We start from the raw sequence: 24,289 nt of genomic DNA, 5'->3' as shown, positions 1-24,289 counted from the left end.
TTTGGTTACATAATAATGATTCCATGACACTGACAGTACAAGGTGTCATAGGGTAAACTTGTTTAGTAGCGATATTACAAAATGCAGCAACACTTTTAGATTGATATTTCTATATCAATCAACTTTAAACTAAATCTTGTGGTCTAAAACTTTGGATATTATTTATAAACCTATGAATTTCACTCAACCTTTTTGGTTGACACTTTAAGCGTGTTTTGTCTCAGGTGATGATTGAGCTAGCTGCTACTTGCTACTAGATGATTGATGTATGCTTTGCTGCTTGCATGGAGTCCATCATTAATATTTATCATTTTGTTTAAGACATTTTCCATTTACTGTACTCTTATGATGTAAAACTTTGAATAATGCTTCCGCTGTTTATTTAATAAATAAAACGTCTCATTTAGAGTCGTTCTCGCTTATACAACTGTGTTATGATATGATTGGTCACAATTACCCCTGGTCCATTTTGGGGGTGTGACAAATAATCTAGTGAGTGGTCCAAATACTTCATTAGTATTTTTGGAGCCTAGATTAGAGTGATACATTGTAACCTCGGGTTTGCCATATTTGCTAGTAAAATTCATCTCTGCTTCCGCCCGTGGACTAGGCCTCACGCCGAACCACGTAAATCCTTGTGTCTTTATTTATTGCTTAATTGTTCTATTAATTTCTCGGGTCTTGAAAGTGCGCTAAATCACAACATTAGTCATATATATTATGTTAGTATAAATATCATACGTACCAAGTCATATAGGTACGTTTGTAATGAAGCAAGAGGTCACGGGTTCGATTCCCTTCAAGGTAAATACCTTGGGGCGAGCTTCATTTAGTGACTGATTGACTAGAGGATGAATCATAAAATGGCATTTTGATGTGTTTACCAAAGACACAAGATTGACACAAACTAGATGATTGTGCATTATTATTACTAGAAATTGAAACATTATTTCTAAGCTTTTGAAGAATATTAGCCCCGGGATGTCCAAGACGCCGGTGCCAAAGATCTTGAGTTACAGCAATAAAGGTAGATGGAGTAGTTATTTGTTGAAGTGCGGAAAGCGTGAACGGATAGAGGTCCCCTTGACTATTACATCTCAGTAGTGGAATTCGCGTCCTGTAATCCTTCACAGAGAAGCCAAACGGATCAAATGTAATAGCAAGGTTATTGTCAGTTGATAAACGACGAACAGAAATTAAATTATTAATAAGGTGTGGAGAGTATAGTATGGAATTAAGATGTAATGGGTGGTGTTTTGTAGGTATAGTTGAATACCCAAGACCCTTAATTGGAATTGTATTACCATTCCCGACCATAATTTCTTTTAAAACATTCTTATTAATAAAAGACGAGATCATACCTTGTGAACCCGACATGTGAGATGAAGCGCCTGTGTCCATGTACCATGTATCATCAGGGGGATTAAGAGTCATGGTATGAAGTGCTTGTTCGATATCAGTCGGAGCATACCCAGGATTTGAAGGTGCAACAGTAGCCATGTTAACTTGATGTGGTCTAGGGCCTAAAACTCCAGGTGAGTTATTAATTGCATTGGGCCTGGCCCAAGTGGATGTGGGATAAGGTACTGGTGGGTAATTAGCCCAATTTTGGGGTGAGTTCCATGGATTAGTAATATTCCACTGTTGGCGATAACCATTATGAACACCTGGATTATAACCACCGCCTCTTCCTCTGCCCCTGTTCGTCGATCTACCACCGCGTCCACCAGAACAGCCCCCTCTACCCCGATTGGTCTAAGAATTAGTAAAATTGGTACGATCGTTAGGGTTTTGGTGTTGTCGATTAACTTTGTTGTTCACTGTAGCGATAAGGGCAGTTTCAGATGAGGCTGTGACGGTGTTAGAGGACCGATTCTTTCTGTTTTCTTCTAAAATCAGCATTGATCTTGCTTCGTAGAATTTAGGTAACTCTTTGGCATGTTGAATTTGTGATCCGATGACATCATAAGCATCATTCAGCCCGCTAATTAGTTGAAGGACCATTCGTTTATCTATTACAGGTTCACTAACATTTGAGATTTGGTCAGCAATCATTTTTATTTCCTGACAGTAGGCAGAGACGGATGAGAAATTATCAAGCTTGATATTCATGAATTGAATGTCAAGAGCTAGAGCACGGGAGTGTTTGTTGTCGCTAAAGATTTCGTCCAGCCTGTCCCAGGCTTTCTTTGCTGTGGCGTCTTTTTGAAGGATTGTGTGAAGAAGGTCTGTGGAGATAGTAGCATATATATCCACTGCAGGACTATTGCATCAGTTTGATCCCACTTTTCTTGAGTTATTGCAGGTTCTTTAGAGCTTCCACCCGTTGCAGAAGGTGATTCATGAAGAAGGTGATTCATAACACCATGAGCCTTACAATGAATTTTAAACAATTCGGCCCATGCTGTGTATTGGCTTGTTTCAACTTCAAGCTTGATGGGGATTGATTGAGTGATGTGATTGATTGGTTGGGTGGTTTTTGTGATTGATTCATCTTCTAGTACCTTATCACCTTTTGATATTATTTATAGTGATGTTTGGACTTCTCTCATTACTAGCTCAGGTGGCCATAAATATTATATTCTTTATCTTGATGATTTCTCCAATTATTTGTGGACATTTCCCATAGGACATAAAGCTCAAGTGTACACTACCTTCTTAAAACTTAACGCCTACATTAAAACACAATTCTCTAAACCTATAAAAACAATCCAATGTGATAATGGAACTGAATACAACAACTCATCCTTTAAACAATTTTACAACGACAATGGTATGTCATTTCGTTTTTCTTGTCCTTACACCTAGGCTCAAAATGGCAAAGCCGAACGAAAAATACGTGCTATAAATAATATAGTTCGTACTCTCCTAGCTCACTCATCCGTTCCATCACGATTTTGGCACCATGCCCTCTCCATGGCCACATACCTTCTAAACATACTCCCAAGAAAACTTCTACAATACAAAACTCCTACACACATCTTATTCAATCGAATACCAAAATATGATCACCTACGTACTTTCGGATGTCTTTGCTATCCACTATATCCGTCAACCACCATCAATAAACTACAACCCCGCTCTACTCCTTGCGTGTTTTTGGGCTACCCGGATTCACATAGAGGCTACAAGTGTTACGATTTATATGGAAAGAAAATCATAATTTCTAGACATGTACTTTTCGAAGAAAATATATTTCCCTTTGTAAACTCATCACAAACCGAATCTTACTCGTTCCTACATAATATAATAAATAACTTACACCCACCAACTTCATTCGATCATAATGAATCTGTACAAGAGCCCAACATAAATACTACCCCATCATCAGCACCTTCTGACGCCCAAGAACAAAATACAACTTCTACTTCTACTTCTCAAACTCAAAATCAATCTACTACTCCTACTGTCCATACCACTAGTCCACCAATCAATAACAACAATGCAATAAATCAAACAAACACTTCTATAAATAATAATCAAACATCTCAAATCAACACTGACCAATCAAGTAACGAACCTTCTGATCAATCAATTCCTACAACTTCCACCACTAATCCTGCTCCCAACATTCCAACAAACAAAGTCCACACACGTAGCATGTCTAATATACGTAAACCCAACCCAAAATTCAATCTATTTACAACCACCAAAACTCTATCACCCATTCCTAAATCTCCAACTGAAGCACTCTATGACCCTAATTGGAAGCTTGCTATGACCGATGAATATAACGCTCTTATTAATAACAAGACATGGGATTTAGTACCTCGTGACCCTAATATGCATGTAATACGTTCTATGTGGATTTTTAAACATAAATTACGATCTGACGGGTCTTTTGAGCGATACAAAGCTCGTTTAGTTGGTGATGGCAGGTCTCAACAGGTTGGAATAGATTGCAAAGAAACATTTAGTCCGGTTGTCAAACCGGCTACTATACGGGTTGTATTAACGTTGGCTCTTTCAAATAATTGGTCGATAAGACAACTCGATGTTAAAAACGCGTTTCTTCACGGTACACTCGATGAAACATTTTACATGCACCAACCGATGGGTTTTCGGGACCCCAATTACCCGGGCTACGTGTGTAAGTTAAATAAATCACTATACGGGCAAAAACAAGCACCGAGAGCTTGGTATCAAAGGTTTGCAAATCACGTATCTACACATGGATTTCAACATAGTCGTTGTGATCATTCTCTTTTCATCTAAAAACAAGGGCGAGACACTGCATATATTTTATTGTACGTGGATGATATACTTTTAATCACTTCTTCAGAAATGTTACGTGTATCTATCATGGAACAGTTTTTTTTTTTTTTCTCGTTTTGTATAAATGTCTCCATAATCTAACAAATCTCCCACTTGGAGACTTTGAACAAAACTCCAATCATATCAATGAATTAACCAAGAACATTAAACCACCTTCGATTACCGCCAAATACCATTTGGGACACGCACGCTCAAAACATTCTTCGGATGAGTAGACTTTCGATAAAAGGTCTTCAATACTACTTGTTAAACTTGTAACACCATTCACATCTCTAGCTGGGGTCTTCTCTCATCAATTCATGAGAAGACCAATTGAGGTAATGCAAAACCTCAATTTCTCCGTCGTAACCACCTTAGTAAACATATCGGCAGGATTCTTCTTACCAAGGATTTTCTCCAAGAATAAAGTGCGATCATTTATATGTTGTCGAATAAAATGATACCTTATCTTGATGTGTTTCGTTCGACTATGAAACACTGGATTCTTCCCAAGATGAACCGCACTTTGATTATCACAATACAAGACGCAATAGTCTTGTCTTTTACCCAACTCACCTAAGAAGTTCTTCAACCACACTAGCTCTTTAGAAACTTCCGCAATAGCCATGTATTCGGCTTCGGTGGTTGACAAAGCAACACTCTTTTGCAATCGAGATAACCAACTAATCGCCGTCTTCCCCATTGTGAAAACATAACCCGTAGTGCTTTTCCCCGAATCATCACATCCACCCAAATTAGCATCCGCATAACCTCTAAGTATGAGATTGTTTTTGGAGAAACACAATCCCATATTAGAAGTACCTTTCAAATAACGAAGCAACCATTTGACCGCTTCCCAATGCTCTTTCCCCGGATTAGACATATAACGATTTACAACTCCCACTGCTTGAGCAATATCGGGTCTTGTACAAACCATGGCATACATAATGCTACCCACGGCCGATGCATATGGAACCTTTTCCATATCCTTCTTGTCTCTTTCCGTCTTTGGTGATTGACTTTTCGATAACTTTAAGGTGCTTCCCAAAGGCATAGAACGGGCCTTTGAATCTTCCATGTTGAACCTCTCTACTACTTTCTCAATATATTTGGATTGAGACAAGTATAGAGTACCCTTCAAACGATTACGCACAATACTCATGCCAAGTATTTGCCTAGCACCGCCAAGATCTTTCATCTCAAATTCTCGGGAAAGTAATCCCTTCAACTTGTTAATTTCGGACATGTTTGAACCTGCAAGTAACATGTCATCAACATACAACAATAAGATTATGTAAGAAGACTTGAATTTCTTCAAGTAGCAACAGTGATCCGCTTCACATCTTAAGAAACCAATCTTCTTCATAAACTCGTCAAACTTCAAGTACCATTGCCGAGGTGCTTGCTTCAACCCATACAAACTTTTCTTTAGCTTACAAACCCACTTCTCTTTACCCTTTACCTCAAAGCCCTCGGGTTGCCTCATGTAGATCTCTTCAACAAGATCACCATGCAAGAATGCAGTCTTCACATCTAGTTGCTCTAGATGTAAGTCTTTGGATGCAACCATAGAAAGTACCAAACGGATAGTAGTCATTTTAACTACCGGTGAAAATATCTCTTTGTAGTCAACCCCTTCCTTTTGTTGAAAGCCTTTGACTACCAAACGAGCCTTGTACCTTTTCTTGCCATCCATCTCATTCTTGATTCTATATACCCATTTTCTTTGCAATGCCCTTTTATCATGAGGTAACTTCACTAGTGACCAAGTCTTGTTCTTCTCAAGTGATCCCATCTCTTCTTTCATGGCAAGTTCCCATTGTATGGATTCTTTTGTTTTTCTTGCCTCAAAGTAACTTTCGGGTTCACCATTCTCGGTATAGAGCAAGTAGTTTGCTGATGGAGAATACCTAGGATTAGGTTTGGGCACTCTAGTCGAGCGTCTTAGTGTAGGATTAACCGAAATGGTTGGACCGGTTTCATTTGTAACCTCCTCATCACTAGAACTCGCACTATGTTCGGAATCATCACCGCTTTCCGAATCATCCCCATCATTAGCATTTCCCGACACCTCACCGTCATTCGGCAATTCATTGTTTCCCAAACTCCCACTAGAACCTGCAAGATCATCAATAGAAACATCGTCAAAAGTAACTTGACTCGGTTTAGGACTCCCCGTTTCCGGTTTGCCATAGACCGAATCTTCATCAAAAGTAACATCTCGCGAACGAATTACTTTTCTAGCTTCGTTGTCCCAACAACGATAGCCCATTTCATCCGACCCGTAGCCTATGAAAATACACTTCTTTGACTTAGCTTCAAGCTTGTCTTTATCCGCATCTTTGGTCTTCACATATGCATTACACCCAAAGATCCTAAGGTGACCATAACTCACCTTCTTGCCTTGCCATTCTTCCTCGGGAATTCGGAAACCCAACGGTGTTGAGGGTCCCCTATTTATCAAATAAGCCGCCGTGTTAACCGCATCCGCCCAAAACATTTTAGGCAAACCGGCATATATTCTCATACTCTTAGCCCTTTCATTTAACGTACGATTCATACGTTCGGCGACCCCATTGTGTTGCGGTGTCTCCGGTACCGTTTTCAACATTCTAATACCGAGCTTTGCACAATGGTCTTTAAACTCAAGACTACCATATTCCCCTCCATTATCCGACTTCAAGCTCTTGACTTTCAAGTTTGTTTCATTTTCTACCATAGCTTTCCACTTCACAAAAGTATTAAATACATCGGATTTAGCTTTAAGAAAATAAACCCATACCTTTCGAGTGGAGTCGTCAATGAAGGTGACATAATAACGAGAACCTCCATGTGATTCTACATTAGTTGGACCAAACACATCCGTATGAACGAGCTCCAATTTCTCCAACTTAGGTGCATTCCCTGATTTCCCAAAGGTCACCTTCTTTTGCTTCCCATATACACATGGTTCGCAAAACCCAAGTTCTACCTTTTTCAAATCCGGAATTCTCCCACTCGAAACAAGCATCTTCATACCCTTCTCACTCATATGCCCGAGTCTTCGGTGCCATAGAGTTGATTCGGACTCAACATTAACCGTAACAACCACCGTGTCTTCATCAAACACTTCAACCATATAAAGTGTTCCCCTTTTATGTCCACGAGCCACAATACTACTACCCTTAACCACCTTCCATTGGCGGTTTTCAAAAGTAACCGCGTTACCTTCATCATCTAATTGACCAACCGAAATAAGTTTCCTTTTCAATTTAGGAATGTACCTTACGTTCTTCAAAGTCCAATTAGAACCAAAAGTAGTCTTCAAAACAACATCTCCAATGCCCTCTATGTTGAGTTGCTTGTTGTCCGCCAATCTCACCTTGCCTTGATATGAACGAAAATTCTTCATCATGCTTTTGATATGAGTAGCATGAAACGAAGCTCCCGAATCCAAGATCCAAGACTCCATAGAATTTTCAACACTACACAAAAGTGCATCATCACTTTCCCCTTCGGCCAAGTTTACACCTTTCGTGGAACCATTTTTGCAATTCCTTTGAAAGTGCCCTTTTTAATTGCAACCCCAACAAGTAACTTCACTTCTATCTTTTGATGGATGCCTCTTCTTAGACTTCTTCCTACCCTTCTTCTCACCGCGTTCAAATTTTCTACCACGGTTGTCGGTACTTAACAAAGAACCGGATGTCGATTCTCCCGAGTTTCTTCTACGAGTATCTTCACCAAGAATCAAATCCCTTATAGCTTCAAACGCTAGCTTAGTAGTTCCCGTAGAGCTACTAACCGCGGTAACCGTACCCGACCAACTTTCCGGTAATGATGAAAGCAAGATAAGTGCTTTTAGTTCATCATCAAACTTAATCTCTACCGATTCAAGTCTTGAAACGATATTATTAAATTCATTGATATGATCCGTTGCACTCGTACCTTCCTTCATCTTAGTATTAAACAATTGACGCATGAGAAATACCTTATTTGCAGCTGTAGGTTTCTCATACATGTTAGAGAGTGCTTTCAAGCAAGCAAATGTCATCTTCTCATTCACAACGTTGTATGCAACGTTCTTAGCAAGTGAAAGACGAATAGCACCCAAAGCTTGACGATCCAAAAGCGTCCAATCGGCATCGTCCATGCTTTCGGGCTTGGTCTCTAACAAGGGTTGGTGTAGCTTCTTTTGATACAAGTAAACTTCAATTTGCATCTTCCAAAAGCCAAAGTCTCTCCCATCGAATCGGTCGATTCTAAACTTCCCATCTTCCGCCATCGTTCCCTTAACGAAACCTTGTGCTCTAGATACCAGTTGTTAGGATATTAGGACCCAAACAACGCTAGTAATTCTACAAGACTACTAGCCGAGTAGTGATTCTATCAAGATCACTCAAACCCACTTAATGAACGAAAGATAATAAATGCGAAAATGTAAGAACGACACAAGATATAACGTGGTTATATGCAATCGGTGTGATTGCTTTAGTCCACGGACCAACTAGAGAGTGTTTATTACTGAGAATCGGTATTTGGTGTGTTACAATTGCATACAATGAGTTCTATATATAGGAGAAAACAAGAACACCATGACAACTAGCTAGGAATCTTCATCATGACAAGTAATCATCTTGTTTACCAACTAGCCATGCTTTCCACCTTGTAATGGCATGATCACAGCCCTAATTTTAGGTGTAAAGTGATTAACTTTGCACCTAAAGTGAAAGGAGGCCAAAGCATGCTCGGATGTAAAGGTTGCAACTTGCCAAATTGCTGACAGAGAGGCGATGCGCCGCATCTGAGAGGTGATGCGCCGCATCCCTTCAATTCCACGTTCCAGATTCATGTACCAGCACTCGATGCGCCGCATCGAGATGGTGATGCGCCGCATCTGACCCCTGATGCGCCATATCAGCTCAATGCTCCGCATCAATAACTCTCGGACTATTTTGCTCTATGAATGCGCCGCATCCATGTCAAGATGCGCCGCATTTGACTGCTTCACGCTTCCCGAAATCTGCAAAATCCGTGCAAGTGTTGGAACAGTTTTTTTTTTTTTTTTTTCTCGTTTTGTATAAATGTCTCCATAATCTAACATTGAAGCCTTGCCGGAGCCCTTCAATACCTCACTTTCACTAGGCCCGATATAGCCTACTCGGTTCAACAAGTGTGCCTGTATATGCACTCTCCTCATGAGGGCCACATGGCAGCCCTGAAACGAATACTAAGATACGTTCAAAAGACAATACACTATGGGCTTCAACTGAATAAAACACCGGTTAATAAACTTATATCCTATACCGATGCAGATTGGGCGGGCTGTCCCGACACGAGACGATCCACGTCGGGGTATTGTGTGTATATCGGGGACAACTTAATCTCGTGGTCGTCCAAAAGACAACCGACGATCTCAAGGTCGAGCACGGAAGCCGAGTATAGGGGGTGGCCAATGTAGTATCCGAGTCGTGTTGGTTACGCAATCTTCTACTTGAATTACATCATCCAATTAACAAAGCAACGATGGTGTATTGTGACAATGTTAGCACAATTTATTTGAGCAGCAACCCTATCCAACACCAACGTACAAAACACATCGAATTAGATATACACTTTGTTCGCGAAAAAGTGGCAAGAGGTCAAGTACGAGTTCTTCACGTCCCGTCAAGATATCAAATAGCTGACATATTTACAAAAGGACTACCAAGGATTCTTTTTGATGATTTTCGTACCAGTCTCAACGTCCGTGAACCTCCCGTTTCGACTGCGGGACCCTATTAGTCATATATATTATGTTAGTATAAATATCATATACGTACCAAGTCATATAGGTACGTTTGTAACATGTCACTCTACAGAATGACTTTGTAAACTAGTTAGCAACTAGATTGCTTACAAATAGGACTTATCACTTCCAAGTTTATCTGTAAGTTGGGTATGTACGTTTGTATATATACGTGTATCAATGAGAAGAAAATCAAGTCAGTTTTATCATCTTATAATTATCTATTACATCTAATTTTTTTTATATCTCAAATATACATAAACCTTTTTCACATAGCTGAGAATCATATCATCCGTATTATTGTATTAAGTATTAACCTTAACGATTCACTTCTTTTTACTAATTTTGCAACCAACTAACAACATGGCAATTACTTTTTTCCAAATAAATTGAAATCCTAATGACTGAAAATGAAACCGGAAGTAGCAGATCAATTCAATTACTACTCGAAATTGATTCAAAACAAATGCTACAAGTTACTGCCACTTTCTAGCGGATACATGATAAAACTATAATCTTCTAGCAATCAAACACGCTGCCCCATATTCTTATTTCTCCAACATCCTTTCTATCTTAGAAATTCACCAATTTCTTGTTATAATTATTAGAGGGATTTGTGAAAAGTATTTTATTTTAAGAAATTAAAGCAAAGATAAATACAAGAATAAGAAATTCATAAGTCTATTAAAAATGTAGTCTTCAAATTTTAGTAGGAACGCGAGTTAATGAGTATAAAGAACACCTTCACTGAGCTTTATCTACCGATAACACAACTTGTTTGATTTATTTTGCGATGAACCATAAAGCAAGTGGGATATTTTACTTTCTAGCAAAGGTTTTAGCAAAAAGAAGTTACGATTACTTGAACCTTTTAAAAATAAAACAATATGGATACTGAGTACAATAAAAGAAGGAGGAGATGATACTTCTACTTCCATATTTACTCCTTCCACCATCATTTAGTATATTTCTTCCAAAACTAACCCTGAATAAATCAAATAAAAAGTTTATGTAAAGCTATCATTAAGGGCATTTTAGTATATTTAGGTGAAACAAGTAATTCTTATGGTAGAAATATCAATCCCCGAAAGAAAAAGGAAAGACATGGGAAGAGAAAGAGACGAATAAAATAGGTGAGATGAGGAAAGGAACGTCTAAAATGGGAGAAATATAATATTATCAAGTTAAACAATTACGACTATAACACAAAGCGTATTTTGAGAAATATAATAAAATGTTAGTGGATTTATAAAAAAGTGATGTGGAAATATCACCACCCTTACTCAATAGATGTATGAATTTTGTTTTGAAAAAATTCATGGGATATAATAATGACTATTTCAGTTTTGTGTGTTTTTTTATGGATTAAAGTTATAAATACGCCTTATATTTTCACTGTTATTTCAATGTAGGTTTTAACTTTAAAAAATACTAGTGTATGTCACATACTTATAAAAAGTGTGATAATGTAAACAAATGGTAATTGGTTACCTGCTGAACCGGTAAAATAAATTATTTTGCATTTTTTGAATTTTATGTGGCTACAAATAGGTCTTATACTTTTATTTTTTGTTACAATGTAGGTTATATAAAAAAAAATTGTTCTGATGTATCACTAACTTCATACTTTACAAACATACCGTCAGCTCATTTTTTTTATCTGGTTAATAAGTTCAGTACATTTATATTAATAAATTTTTTAAAAGTATGTGACCTACACTTTTATTTTTGGGGTATATTGACTACATTGGAACAAAAGTAAAAGTATGACGCGTGTATACAACTTTAACTTTTTTCTTTATTAAAGTTGTTTGGACATTTTTCAAAATAGAATTTTGATCAAATTTTGACCACTATGCACATAATTTTTAGACAAAATTACGCTCGTCGTTCCCTGAACTTGTATCCATCCTTCTCAGGTCATCCTTGAACTTTTTTTTTTGCTGGCGTCGTCCCTAAACTTGTACTTTGTAACTCAGGTCGTCCCTCCGTCTACATTCGTCCAATTTTTCTGTTAAACTCACTCATGTGCTAATAATGTGAGTGTATTTATGTCTTTTCATCCTTTTTTTTCTCTTTCTTCATCTTCGGCCCCCAATTTCACAAACCCTAATTTCTTTTCTTCATCTTCATCCCCACTTTCACAAACCCTAATTTCTTTTCCACTTTAGTTTCTAATTCTTTCATTACAATATCATAAATCTTAGCATTCAAAAACACTTGTGTTTGATGTTGCATCAGAACCTGCATTCAACCTTCTATAAGTAACTTACCCTAGTTTCTTCTCTCACCGAATTAGACTAAAAGTTCGGTATTTTCACCTTCTTTAACATCAAACTATGCCACCCATTAAAATCCCACCGGAATGGAAGATGAACAATACTCCGTATCAATCACAACCACACACCGAAACCCGACTTGATTTCATATACGAACCAATCGATTACTCTCCATAAAAATCCTCATCCAAACGCCTCAAAAAATGCAACGTGAATGTTCCTGGTGCAAATCTACATCTCGTTAACAAAAAACGCATTTTTCGGCGGTGATTTTGAAATCAGTCCCTGATTAACTGTATCTTCATGTTCATTTTCTTGTTCGTGTTCTGGTTCTTCACTATAGTCTCCAACGATAATAATATTAGAAATACTTCTCGGAATAGCATCAATCACCGGTGATTCATGTAAAACGCTTGAATTTTTACAACACCCACATCCAGAAAACGATACCCATTTGCTTAAAACGGCAAAAAATGATCTGGGTTTCAGTCCCTTATTTGTGTTTTTCTTTCTGATGAACATAAGATTGGCACGTGACCTTCTTTTAGGCTGTTTTCCAAGTTTTGTTTTGAAAAAAAGGGAATGAAGTGAAAAGATAATTTAAAAGTTTAGTATTACTGAGTTTTAATTTGGAGAGAAATAAAATGAAGAGAAGAGATGATTCAGTGCAATTTTCCTTCGTATGCTTCCTTCCAAATTGAAAATATCCAACTCCCCTCCTCTTCATTCCCTTTCGATCTCATTTCATTTCCTTCTTTAAATAATTCTGGAACAAACCCTTACTTTTGTTTCCCACATTACTTCTTAAAAATCTCATTAATGGTGGTGGGAATTTCTCTGTTCTTCCTGGACTTGATATGGGCTTTGTTAATTTGTTCATTTTTTTTTTCAAATACAAAACACATAGAAAGTGGCGTAAAAAAAATCATAGCACAATTTGATCGAAAGTATGCTTTTAATCTTGATAGATAAAGAAATGAAATTGAAAGGAGACAAAAGAATAATTGAAATGGGATCTATTAAATTAAATTACGAGTATAATATATTATATTAGAAAATGATAAAAGATTGAATTACCCTCACATGATTCGCACATGAGTAAGTTTAACAGAAAAATTGGACGGAATGTAGACGGAGGGACGACCTGAGTTACAAAATACAAGTTCAGGGACGACGCCAGCAAAGAAAAAAGTTTAAGGATGACCTGAGAATGATGGATGCAAGTTCAGGGACGACAAGCGTAATTTTGTCTAATTTTTATTACTCTCACATATCTCTCATATTATAAGTGTCTACTATTGATAGTTTGAAGTTTTTCTTTACTATTTTTGAGTTAATTTTTTATATATTTAATAATCGATGAAAGTTATTATATAATGAAAATAAAATCAAAACATATTCCAATCATATAATTTTCATTTCGTCAGATATTATATAACACGAATTAAAATATTTAAGATTAAGTTGACAAAAAATAAATTTAAAAAATTAATAATGGACATAATACCATTTTTGAGACGCATGGTGAGTATAAGCACCTATATCTATTTATTTCTTATCTACAAGGTGTGAGCAGCTATTTGTAAGTACTTATATCATTAGTTACATGAATGATGGGGGATGATTCTCACACACACTTTTTTGATCCTCATACACCAATTGAGTATTATTAGAAGAGTAAAAGGTTAAAATAGGTGTGTGAGGATCAAAAAAGTGTGTGTGAGAATCATCCCCCATGATGTAACCTTTCAATTTTACATATTATATTACCATATTAACTATTAGACAAAACTTATGAATAGTATCAGGGGTATTTTCGTTTTTTCACCTTTTTTTTCCCTTCTTTCTTTCAAGTAACCCCCCAAACCCCCCCCCCCCCCCCCCCCCACTTTGTTCAAAAATTAAAATCGGCACCCAACACAGGGGGTTAAAGCGGCAAATCCACTCAAATATTCAACAGGTCATATCTTCTCGCTCGCAACGAGTTAAATTTTTCCGACACCATCTTTAAACTCGAAATAATTTTATGAACACAATGTCACTAACTATACGCAAAATGATCACTTTTAGAAAAACGCTAAATATTTAGGGTACTTTTCATATATGTTGATTTTTCACTCGCAGACTCCGTAACTAAACACAATAAAATACATTAAAAATCGAACCCCCGGCGCGAAGCGAGGGTTCGAAAACTAGTTGTTATTATTATTAGGAACGACCTGAGAAAGATGGATAAGTTCAGGGACGACGCCAGCAAAGAAAAAAGGGGGAAAGTACAAGTACAAGTTCAGGGACGACGCCAGCAAAGAAAAAACTTTAAGGATGACCTAAGAAAGATGGATGCAAGTTCAGGGACGACGGGCGTAATTTTGCTAATTTTTATTACTCTCACATATCTCTCATTTTTTGCTCAGTTGGTCCCTCTATTATACCCCAAATCGCTAGTTTGGTCCCTCGGTTTTTAATTTGGCAATCAGCGTCCCTGAGTTATTTTGATTTTGCAATTGGCGTCCCTCCGTCAAATTTCTGTTAAAAAAGTCCGTTAACCTTGTCATGTGCAATGCATGTGAGGGTAAAATCGTCTTTTTACTAAGACAAGGGACCACCAGCGCAAAAATATCTTAACTAAAAGTGAGGGACCACTGGCATAAAAATAAAAACATAGAATTTTTCACTTTTTTAAAAAAAATTTTCCTTTTTTTTCTTTTTTTAACTTTTTTTTTGTATCGAAATAATACAACAAACTTCACTCGAATTACACTTTTGTACATAAATAAAAACATAGAATTTTTCTCTCTTTTTTTTCTTTTCTTTTTTTTCTGTTCTTTTTTTCTTTTCTTTTTCTCTTTTCTTTTTAATTTTTTCCTTTTTAATCTTTTTTTTTTTACTTTTTTTTTTTACTATATACATCGGAACATCAGAACGGTGGTTTGAGAAATGATCGGACCATTTGTACATGGAGCTACCCACAAAGGTGAATAAACTTGTTTCATATTTGTTGAAAGGTGGGTGTGTCATCCACAGTTATCCTCGTGTTCAGGACAACGGCACTGCATTCATTGTACCGAAGTCGGCTACTCTTGTGATAACAGTTCATATATATTGACAAATCTCCCCAAACTTGGCTTTTTTCTTGAATCTTTTTATTCCCGATTTAATAACAACACTTAAAGTTGTCAATAAAAAATTCGAACTCGCAATATAATAATAATAATAATAATAATAATAATAATAATAATAATAATAATAATAATAATAATAATAATAATAATAATAATAACTTTTCTAATAACAACCATTAAGGGTTGTTATTAGAAAAGTTATTATTAATATTATTATATTGCGTGTTCGAATTTTTTATTGACAACTTTAATGGTTGTTATTACAAAAGTTATTATTAATATTATTATTATTATTATTATTATTATTATATTGCGTGTTCGAATTTCTTATTGACAACTTTAAGGGTTGTTATTAAGGGGGTGTTTGGGATTGCGTTTTGAAAACAGATTATGCGTTTTAAATAATCAAAATCAAATAATCAGCTGTGAGAAAACGCATTTCATTAGTTGAGTGTTTGGATTCGATTATGCTGTTTAATGTCGTAAAAATTGAATAATCACTTTTTAAGTGTTTGGAATTTTAAAATTGATATATGGCTTAACACGTAAAATGTCAAAATTGGACATTGTTAATTTTTATGCATAAAATAAAATTTCGCTAAAAAATTATTATCATGTTATATTTCTAGTAAAGTAAATAGTTAAAAAGGAAAAAAATTAAAAAAAAAAAAGAGAAAAAGAAAAGAAAAAAAAAAGAAAAATTCTATGTTTTTATTTATGTACAAAAGTGTAATTCGAGTGAAGTTTGTTGTATTATTTCGATACAAAAAAAAGTTAAAAAAAAAAGAAAAAAAGGAAAAAAAAATTAAAAAAAAAAAGAACAGAAAAAAAGAAAAGAAAAAAAAAGAGAAAAATTCTATGTTTTTATTTTTGCGCCAGTGGTCCCTCACTTTTAGTTAAGATATTTTTGCGCCGGTGGTCACTTGTCTTAGTAAAAAGACGATTTTACCCTCACATGCATTGCACATGACAAGGTTAACGGACCTTTTTAACAGAAATTTGACGGATGGACGCCAATTGCAAAATCAAAATAACTCATGGACGCTGATTGCCAAATTAAAAACCGAGGGACCAAACTAGCGATTTGGGGTATAATAGAGGGACCAACTGAGCAAAAAAGTCCTCATATTATAAGTGTGATAGTTTGAAGTTTTTCTTTACTATTTTTGAGTTAATTTTTTATATATTTAATAATCGATGAAAGTTATTATATAATGAAAATAAAATCAAAACATATTCCAATCATATAATTTTCATTTCATCAGATATTATATAACACGAATTAAAATATTTAAGATTAAGTTGACAAAAAATAAATTTAAAAAATTAATAATGGACATAATACCATTTTTGAGACGCATGGTGAGTATAACCACCTATATCTATTTATTTCTTATCTACAAGGTGTGAGCAGCTATTTGTAAGTACTTATATCATTAGTTACATGAATGGTGTAACCTTTCAATTTTACATATTATAGTACCATATTAACTATTAGATAAAACTTATGAATAGTATTTGTAACGACCCGACCAAAACCGTTATTGACGGCGCCGTTAACTTAGGTCCCGTTGCGTGGTCGTAGTCCCTATATGAGACTCGTTTGACCAAAATTATGTCGCATTCATTTGAAAGGTACAAGACTTGCAAAGTTTAGTTTACAAAACCGTTCGACAACAAGTCTAAGTTTACAAAAGTCATAAAGTACAAATGAAATAACTTGCGACATAATATAAGTTGAAAAACACAGTTGCTATAAATAGCGTAAGTATGTAAACAATATGTTTGAATCCAAAGGTGCTATCACTAGCGTATGCATGTATGTATGCTTGACTCCAAGCAAGAAATCAGAGTGTATGCATGTATGCTTGACCCCAAGCAAGTATGAATGTACGCGGAAGCATGTATCAAGTAGCCATGTATGAACCTGAGAAACATATAGAAAACTGTCAACGAAAAACGTTGGTGAAATCATAGGTGTATTAGTAAATGTTATATTTTGAACCACAAGATTTAGTATTTCCATAAATTGATCATCCAAAAGTTGCATTCCAAAAGTATTGTTCGCGAGCACCCAATTATCAAGACTTAACGTTTCCTCCCATTGTATACCCCATCACTTAGTGCTAGAACAAACACTGATTCTCAAAAATATATTTCATCCGTAGACGGTAGCGAACCGTCCGAAATGAGGGTTTGTCAAACCCGTATGGCCACACAATATAAGTTCTCGCTTACACCCTGCAAGTGTAACTAATGATAATCGAATTGAGGATTTTTGTTCTAACTCGCTGTGGAATGTTTGTTTTCCTTGTACTTGTGTTCAAAGTATAAAAGTAAGTAGTACAAAATGTAACAAAGTATATGTTTCTCAGCCCACAATTTAAAAGTATAAAAAGTTGTTGAAAAGGTGGGACTATGATCTCACCTCGAGTGCACGAGTATAAAAGTACTTCAACAAGTAAACGTGTGCATGAAAGTTGCTTAGCCTTGACCTAAACAAGTAAGTTGTATCAATTATCCGGTTACGACCCAAGGTCGGGTGAAATGTGTTCAATTAGTCCTATGGCTCGTTACGACTCGAATAGTATAGCATGTGAATCACGTTGTCAAGTTTCATGCAAGAATCAAGTATAAACGCATGTTAGAACGATTGTAATAAAGTTTGAGTTGACATTTCAAAACCTTACCATTAGAAAGGAAATCTTATTACGTTTCCAACGATATTTGATTCATCGAAAACGGAGTTACGGTCAAAAAGTTATGGCCAAAACAAGTTTGCTGAAGTTCGGATGAAACAGGCAATTGTCACGGCGCGACAAATTGCTCCGCGGCGCGACAAATGCCTATGTTGAAGGTCAGAAAGCCTGAAAAACATGTTCTAAAATCACCCTTTGGGCCACGGCGCGACAAATTGCTCCGCGGCGCGACAATGGCCGTGGCCTGGTCCCTGGCCTGTTTCACTTGTTCAAGGCTTGGTAAAATTTCAAACAAACGCAAAACTCAAACCGTAAACAATTAGGAAGCGTATCTTATACCGTTGGAAAGCTCTTTTGACAAGGAACACAACTAAACATGTTTCATCAAACAAAAACAACATTTTCCATAACCGATTTCTCGTCAAGTGATCGTTTAAAAGTCCATTTTCAAAGTTTCAAGTTCATCAATTGCATTTTAAGTTTCGGAAATCCAATTCACACATACGATATGCCGTTTCGAAGGTAATTAAGCATACATTACAACTAATCACTAACAATTAACATTCCATGGCATTCAAGCATCAAAAGTTCATGTCAAGAACTATCAAACCCTAGTCAAACATCACAAAATCAATATTCATGTTTGAGAAGTTTTCTTAATCAACCTACGCATCAAAACGAAGCTAGTGATACTAGTAACACAATTAAAACATGCACTTTAACAATCTAACAACATTAACTCATCCAAAATCAAGGATTAAGCAAACCCATTTCAAGTTCATGCTAGTTACTCCAAAAACAACAAATCGAGCAAACCAAACATATATTCATGTTAGACTTGAGCCATAGACACTAACTAACACCATTTCAAATCAAAAACACGAATTTAGAGAAATCTAGAGTTTTAGAAATGTTACCCAAACGAGATGAAGTTGGTATCAAATTGTAGAGGATGAAGAGAGGATTCCAAATATGTAATTTGTTTTGTTGTAAGCCTCCTAAATCGAATTTAGATGATGAATGATTGAATTGGGTGTTGTGTGTGTGTGTTCTTGCTAGAGAGAAAGAGAGATGAGGGAGATGGATGGAAATGGATGGAGGAGGTGAAGTGGTTGACTAGTTGACCTAGTCACCACTTTGCCCACTTGTCAACTTAAGTCCCTCATGTTTGTAGTCGGGTGCGGGAATTAACCAAACGAATATTTTTAAAACGCTCGAGTAAACGGGTGATGTTATAATTAAATAACGAGAATATTATAAACGTTAGTCAACGGAAATTGGGAATTTAAATAGCGAAAGATATTATTTTAAAAAAAAAAGACGGTGTTAAAATAAATTTAACGGAAAAACGCGGGATGTTACATTATCCACACCTCAAAAGAAATTTCGTCCCGAAATTTAGTTGGAAGTAGTAGTTGTTGAATCTTCCTCGAGATCTTGCGTTGCCAATTCTACGAGTGAGGGAGAAGTACGTCCTTGGGTATTTCAACGAACCTGAAGGTCGGGGTCGTATGTTGTTTTAAGGTTTGGTTCCTTGATTTTATGGTTTCCGGTCCTCCTAGGAAGTGAGGTTTATCGTCGATAGTGAGTCCATCAAAGGATATAACAAGTTCTCGTTTCGCAAAACACGTCTTTGAGTTGATACATCGAATGTAGGATAAACGGAGACCCAAAATGAGTCGGAAAAGTCTAAACGGCTAGCGACGGGTCCAAAACACCCCAAGAATTTAAAGGTTCGAAATATAGCGGATTTAGCTTCCTACGTTTCCCGAAACGGATTGCACCTTTCCAAGGTGCGACTCTTAACGTGACGCGGTTTCCCACGTGGAATTTGAAATGTTTACGTCTAACATCGGCGTAGCTCTTGGTGATTACGAGTCGCGTAGGGTTTTACCTGAATATGAATAAATTTTCTCGGTTGCTCATGAATAACCTCGGCCCCGGTGAATTGATCATCGTTTACTTGGTTCGACAAAGAAGAATGACGTTTCCGGTCACATGTGGTTTCAAAAGGAGTGACGTTAAAACTCGAATGAAAATCATTGTAGTACGAGGATTCGGTTAAAGGAAAATACTTTTCTCAAGTAAATTTGAAATTGGTAATACAAACTTGTATTATGGTTTCCTAGGTTTAAATCGCATGTTTGTTCGGTCCGTCGGGTTGTGGATGGTACGCGGTACTCATGTCTAAACGCGGTCCCGAGGCTTTTTGTGAGGTACTCCAAAATCTAGAAGTGAAACGAGGATCTCGATCCGAAACGGGGTACATTTCCCTAAGGCATATTGAACAAGTTTGCTAGGAATTGAAAACGTTAGCTAGGACAAGTTTCTCAAGAAAATTCGCGTCGCGGAAGATTTATCGGTTTCCAAAAACGTTCGTCGGGGCAAGTTCTTATCGGGTTTTGAAAACGATTGTTAGGACTATCCACCCTCGCGGCGAATACTTATATGACGTGAAGAGTCGCTCTCCTTTGAGAATTTAGAATAAGGACCTCCTGAACCGGAAGTACGAGGGTGATGCAAGAGAAGTTTCCGCCCCGATGTGAGCATAACGAGTAAATTGTAGTTAGTCAATAAGACTGCGCGAGGACGAGCTGGTATACCCGTGTGACATACGGTTGAAGTCGAATGGAATCGGTAATTCATTCGGAAGCATAAATATAATTTGACAATAATTGAAGGTGTGTCCCCGGTATGGTTGTTATAAATATTCTCGGAGTTTTCGGATGTCCAAACCTGAAAAGATGAAGTCATGTACATGGCACATGGTGGTGTTTAGGTTGATCGAGTCTAACCACCATCACGCGTCACTAGAACTTTGGTATGTCTTACCGTAATATAACCACGTTGATCGAGTGTCGTTATATTACGCTAACTCATACCTCCATTCCCACATCACTCTATAGATTCAAGTTCGTGTAATCGTGAAGTTTAAAATAAACAAAGTGTAACGACGTCTCTAACGTGACTCGTATTGAATCGAAAGAATTAGTGCAACTATAAAGAAGCGTTCCCCGAGGGAAGTGTATAAATGATTGTTCACGTCAATGTGGTTCGAGTCAGACAAAAATGTATTCAGGTATGAAAAGAGTAACGAGTTATGATAACGAGTAGCACGCAACCGTAGTGATAAATGTTGATGACGATACTCACCTAGAGTAGTGATGGTAGTAACACCAAAAAGTAGATAGTAAGAATCACCAGTGGGAAACCGATAGTAAGTTGAAACGGTGGCAAATAACAATCCGGGAGACAGAGTTCCCGAACAAGTGTGACTAATGAAGTCGTCGTCATCCATACGTGTATGAATCATGAATTTACGTGTGTTACCAAAAAGTGGCGGAATACGAGTTCGTATGATGAAGGTTGGGTACCATTAAAAAGTTTTCCTAAGAATGATTCAAGTATAATGCACAAGTAGTCAAGTAAGTGCTATCTATAGCAAATGTATGTCAGAATGCAATGGTTAACTATCCGGTTGTAGTCTAGACTCACTAATGCGTCCTAACGACTCTGTTAGACACACTAATGCACGTCCTAGTTCCCTACAACCAACGCTCTGATACCATCTGTAACGACCCGACCAAAACCGTTATTGACGGCGCCGTTAACTTAGGTCCCGTTGCGTGGTCGTAGTCCCTATATGAGACTCGTTTGACCAAAATTATGTCGCATTCATTTGAAAGGTACAAGACTTGCAAAGTTTAGTTTACAAAACCGTTCGACAACAAGTCTAAGTTTACAAAAGTCATAAAGTACAAATGAAATAACTTGCGACATAATATAAGTTGAAAAACACAGTTGCTATAAATAGCGTAAGTATGTAAACAATATGTTTGAATCCAAAGGTGCTATCACTAGCGTATGCATGTATGTATGCTTGACTCCAAGCAAGAAATCAGAGTGTATGCATGTATGCTTGACCCCAAGCAAGTATGAATGTACGCGGAAGCATGTATCAAGTAGCCATGTATGAACCTGAGAAACATATAGAAAACTGTCAACGAAAAACGTTGGTGAAATCATAGGTGTATTAGTAAATGTTATATTTTGAACCACAAGATTTAGTATTTCCATAAATTGATCATCCAAAAGTTGCATTCCAAAAGTATTGTTCGCGAGCACCCAATTATCAAGACTTAACGTTTCCTCCCATTGTATACCCCATCACTTAGTGCTAGAACAAACACTGATTCTCAAAAATATATTTCATCCGTAGACGGTAGCGAACCGTCCGAAATGAGGGTTTGTCAAACCCGTATGGCCACACAATATAAGTTCTCGCTTACACCCTGCAAGTGTAACTAATGATAATCGAATTGAGGATTTTTGTTCTAACTCGCTGTGGAATGTTTGTTTTCCTTGTACTTGTGTTCAAAGTATAAAAGTAAGTAGTACAAAATGTAACAAAGTATATGTTTCTCAGCCCACAATTTAAAAGTATAAAAAGTTGTTGAAAAGGTGGGACTATGATCTCACCTCGAGTGCACGAGTATAAAAGTACTTCAACAAGTAAACGTGTGCATGAAAGTTGCTTAGCCTTGACCTAAACAAGTAAGTTGTATCAATTATCCGGTTACGACCCAAGGTCGGGTGAAATGTGTTCAATTAGTCCTATGGCTCGTTACGACTCGAATAGTATAGCATGTGAATCACGTTGTCAAGTTTCATGCAAGAATCAAGTATAAACGCATGTTAGAACGATTGTAATAAAGTTTGAGTTGACATTTCAAAACCTTACCATTAGAAAGGAAATCTTATTACGTTTCCAACGATATTTGATTCATCGAAAACGGAGTTACGGTCAAAAAGTTATGGCCAAAACAAGTTTGCTGAAGTTCGGATGAAACAGGCAATTGTCACAGCGCGACAAATTGCTCCGCGGCGCGACAAATGCCTATGTTGAAGGTCAGAAAGCCTGAAAAACATGTTCTAAAATCACCCTTTGGGCCACGGCGTGACAAATTGCTCCGCGGCGCGACAATGGCCGTGGCCTGGTCCCTGGCCTGTTTCACTTGTTCAAGGCTTGGTAAAATTTCAAACAAACGCAAAACTCAAACCGTAAACAATTAGGAAGCGTATCTTATACCGTTGGAAAGCTCTTTTGACAAGGAACACAACTAAACATGTTTCATCAAATAAAAACAACATTTTCCATAACCGATTTCTCGTCAAGTGATCGTTTAAAAGTCCATTTTCAAAGTTTCAAGTTCATCAATTGCATTTTAAGTTTCGGAAATCCAATTCACACATACGATATGCCGTTTCGAAGGTAATTAAGCATACATTACAACTAATCACTAACAATTAACATTCCATGGCATTCAAGCATCAAAAGTTCATGTCAAGAACTATCAAACCCTAGTCAAACATCACAAAATCAATATTCATGTTTGAGAAGTTTTCTTAATCAACCTACGCATCAAAACGAAGCTAGTGATACTAGTAACACAATTAAAACATGCACTTTAACAATCTAACAACATTAACTCATCCAAAATCAAGGATTAAGCAAACCCATTTCAAGTTCATGCTAGTTACTCCAAAAACAACAAATCGAGCAAACCAAACATATATTCATGTTAGACTTGAGCCATAGACACTAACTAACACCATTTCAAATCAAAAACACGAATTTAGAGAAATCTAGAGTTTTAGAAATGTTACCCAAACGAGATGAAGTTGGTATCAAATTGTAGAGGATGAAGAGAGGATTCCAAATATGTAATTTGTTTTGTTGTAAGCCTCCTAAATCGAATTTAGATGATGAATGATTGAATTGGGTGTTGTGTGTGTGTGTTCTTGCTAGAGAGAAAGAGAGATGAGGGAGATGGATGGAAATGGATGGAGGAGGTGAAGTGGTTGACTAGTTGACCTAGTCACCACTTTGCCCACTTGTCAACTTAAGTCCCTCATGTTTGTAGTCGGGTGCGGGAATTAACCAAACGAATATTTTTAAAACGCTCGAGTAAACGGGTGATGTTATAATTAAATAACGAGAATATTATAAACGTTAGTCAACGGAAATTGGGAATTTAAATAGCGAAAGATATTATTTTAAAAAAAAAAGACGGTGTTAAAATAAATTTAACGGAAAAACGCGGGATGTTACAGTATTAGGGGTATTTTTGTCTTTTCACTTTTTTCCCCCTTCTTTCTTTCAAGTAA

At 36.7% G+C, this 24,289-nt stretch overlaps 2 protein-coding genes across 2 annotated transcripts in view; one reads left to right on the top strand and one right to left on the bottom strand.

Annotated features, from left to right (window-relative positions):
- Window positions 1-1,755: 1,755 nt before the first annotated feature.
- LOC139842759 (uncharacterized) lies at window positions 1,756-2,981 on the bottom strand. The gene is made up of 2 exons (XM_071832867.1): window positions 2,929-2,981; window positions 1,756-2,263 (listed from the first exon to the last, which is right to left on the bottom strand). The coding sequence occupies exons 1-2, from the start codon at window positions 2,979-2,981 to the stop codon at window positions 1,756-1,758; spliced, it is 561 nt and encodes a 186-aa protein (XP_071688968.1).
- Window positions 2,982-3,600: 619 nt separating this feature from the next.
- The window catches only part of LOC139842758 (uncharacterized), a 46,111-nt gene continuing 25,422 nt past the window's right edge, over window positions 3,601-24,289 (top strand). Inside the window, exon 1 of the mRNA XM_071832866.1 lies at window positions 3,601-4,018. Within this exon, the coding sequence (XP_071688967.1) occupies window positions 3,601-4,018 (418 nt within the window). The remainder of the gene's footprint in view (window positions 4,019-24,289) is intronic.

Source organism: Rutidosis leptorrhynchoides, chromosome 4 (genome assembly GCF_046630445.1).
Source record: "Rutidosis leptorrhynchoides isolate AG116_Rl617_1_P2 chromosome 4, CSIRO_AGI_Rlap_v1, whole genome shotgun sequence".
Lineage (NCBI taxonomy): Eukaryota > Viridiplantae > Streptophyta > Magnoliopsida > Asterales > Asteraceae > Rutidosis > Rutidosis leptorrhynchoides.
Note: the sequence above shows the minus strand (reverse complement) of the source record. Positions and strands in the feature narration are given on the sequence as shown.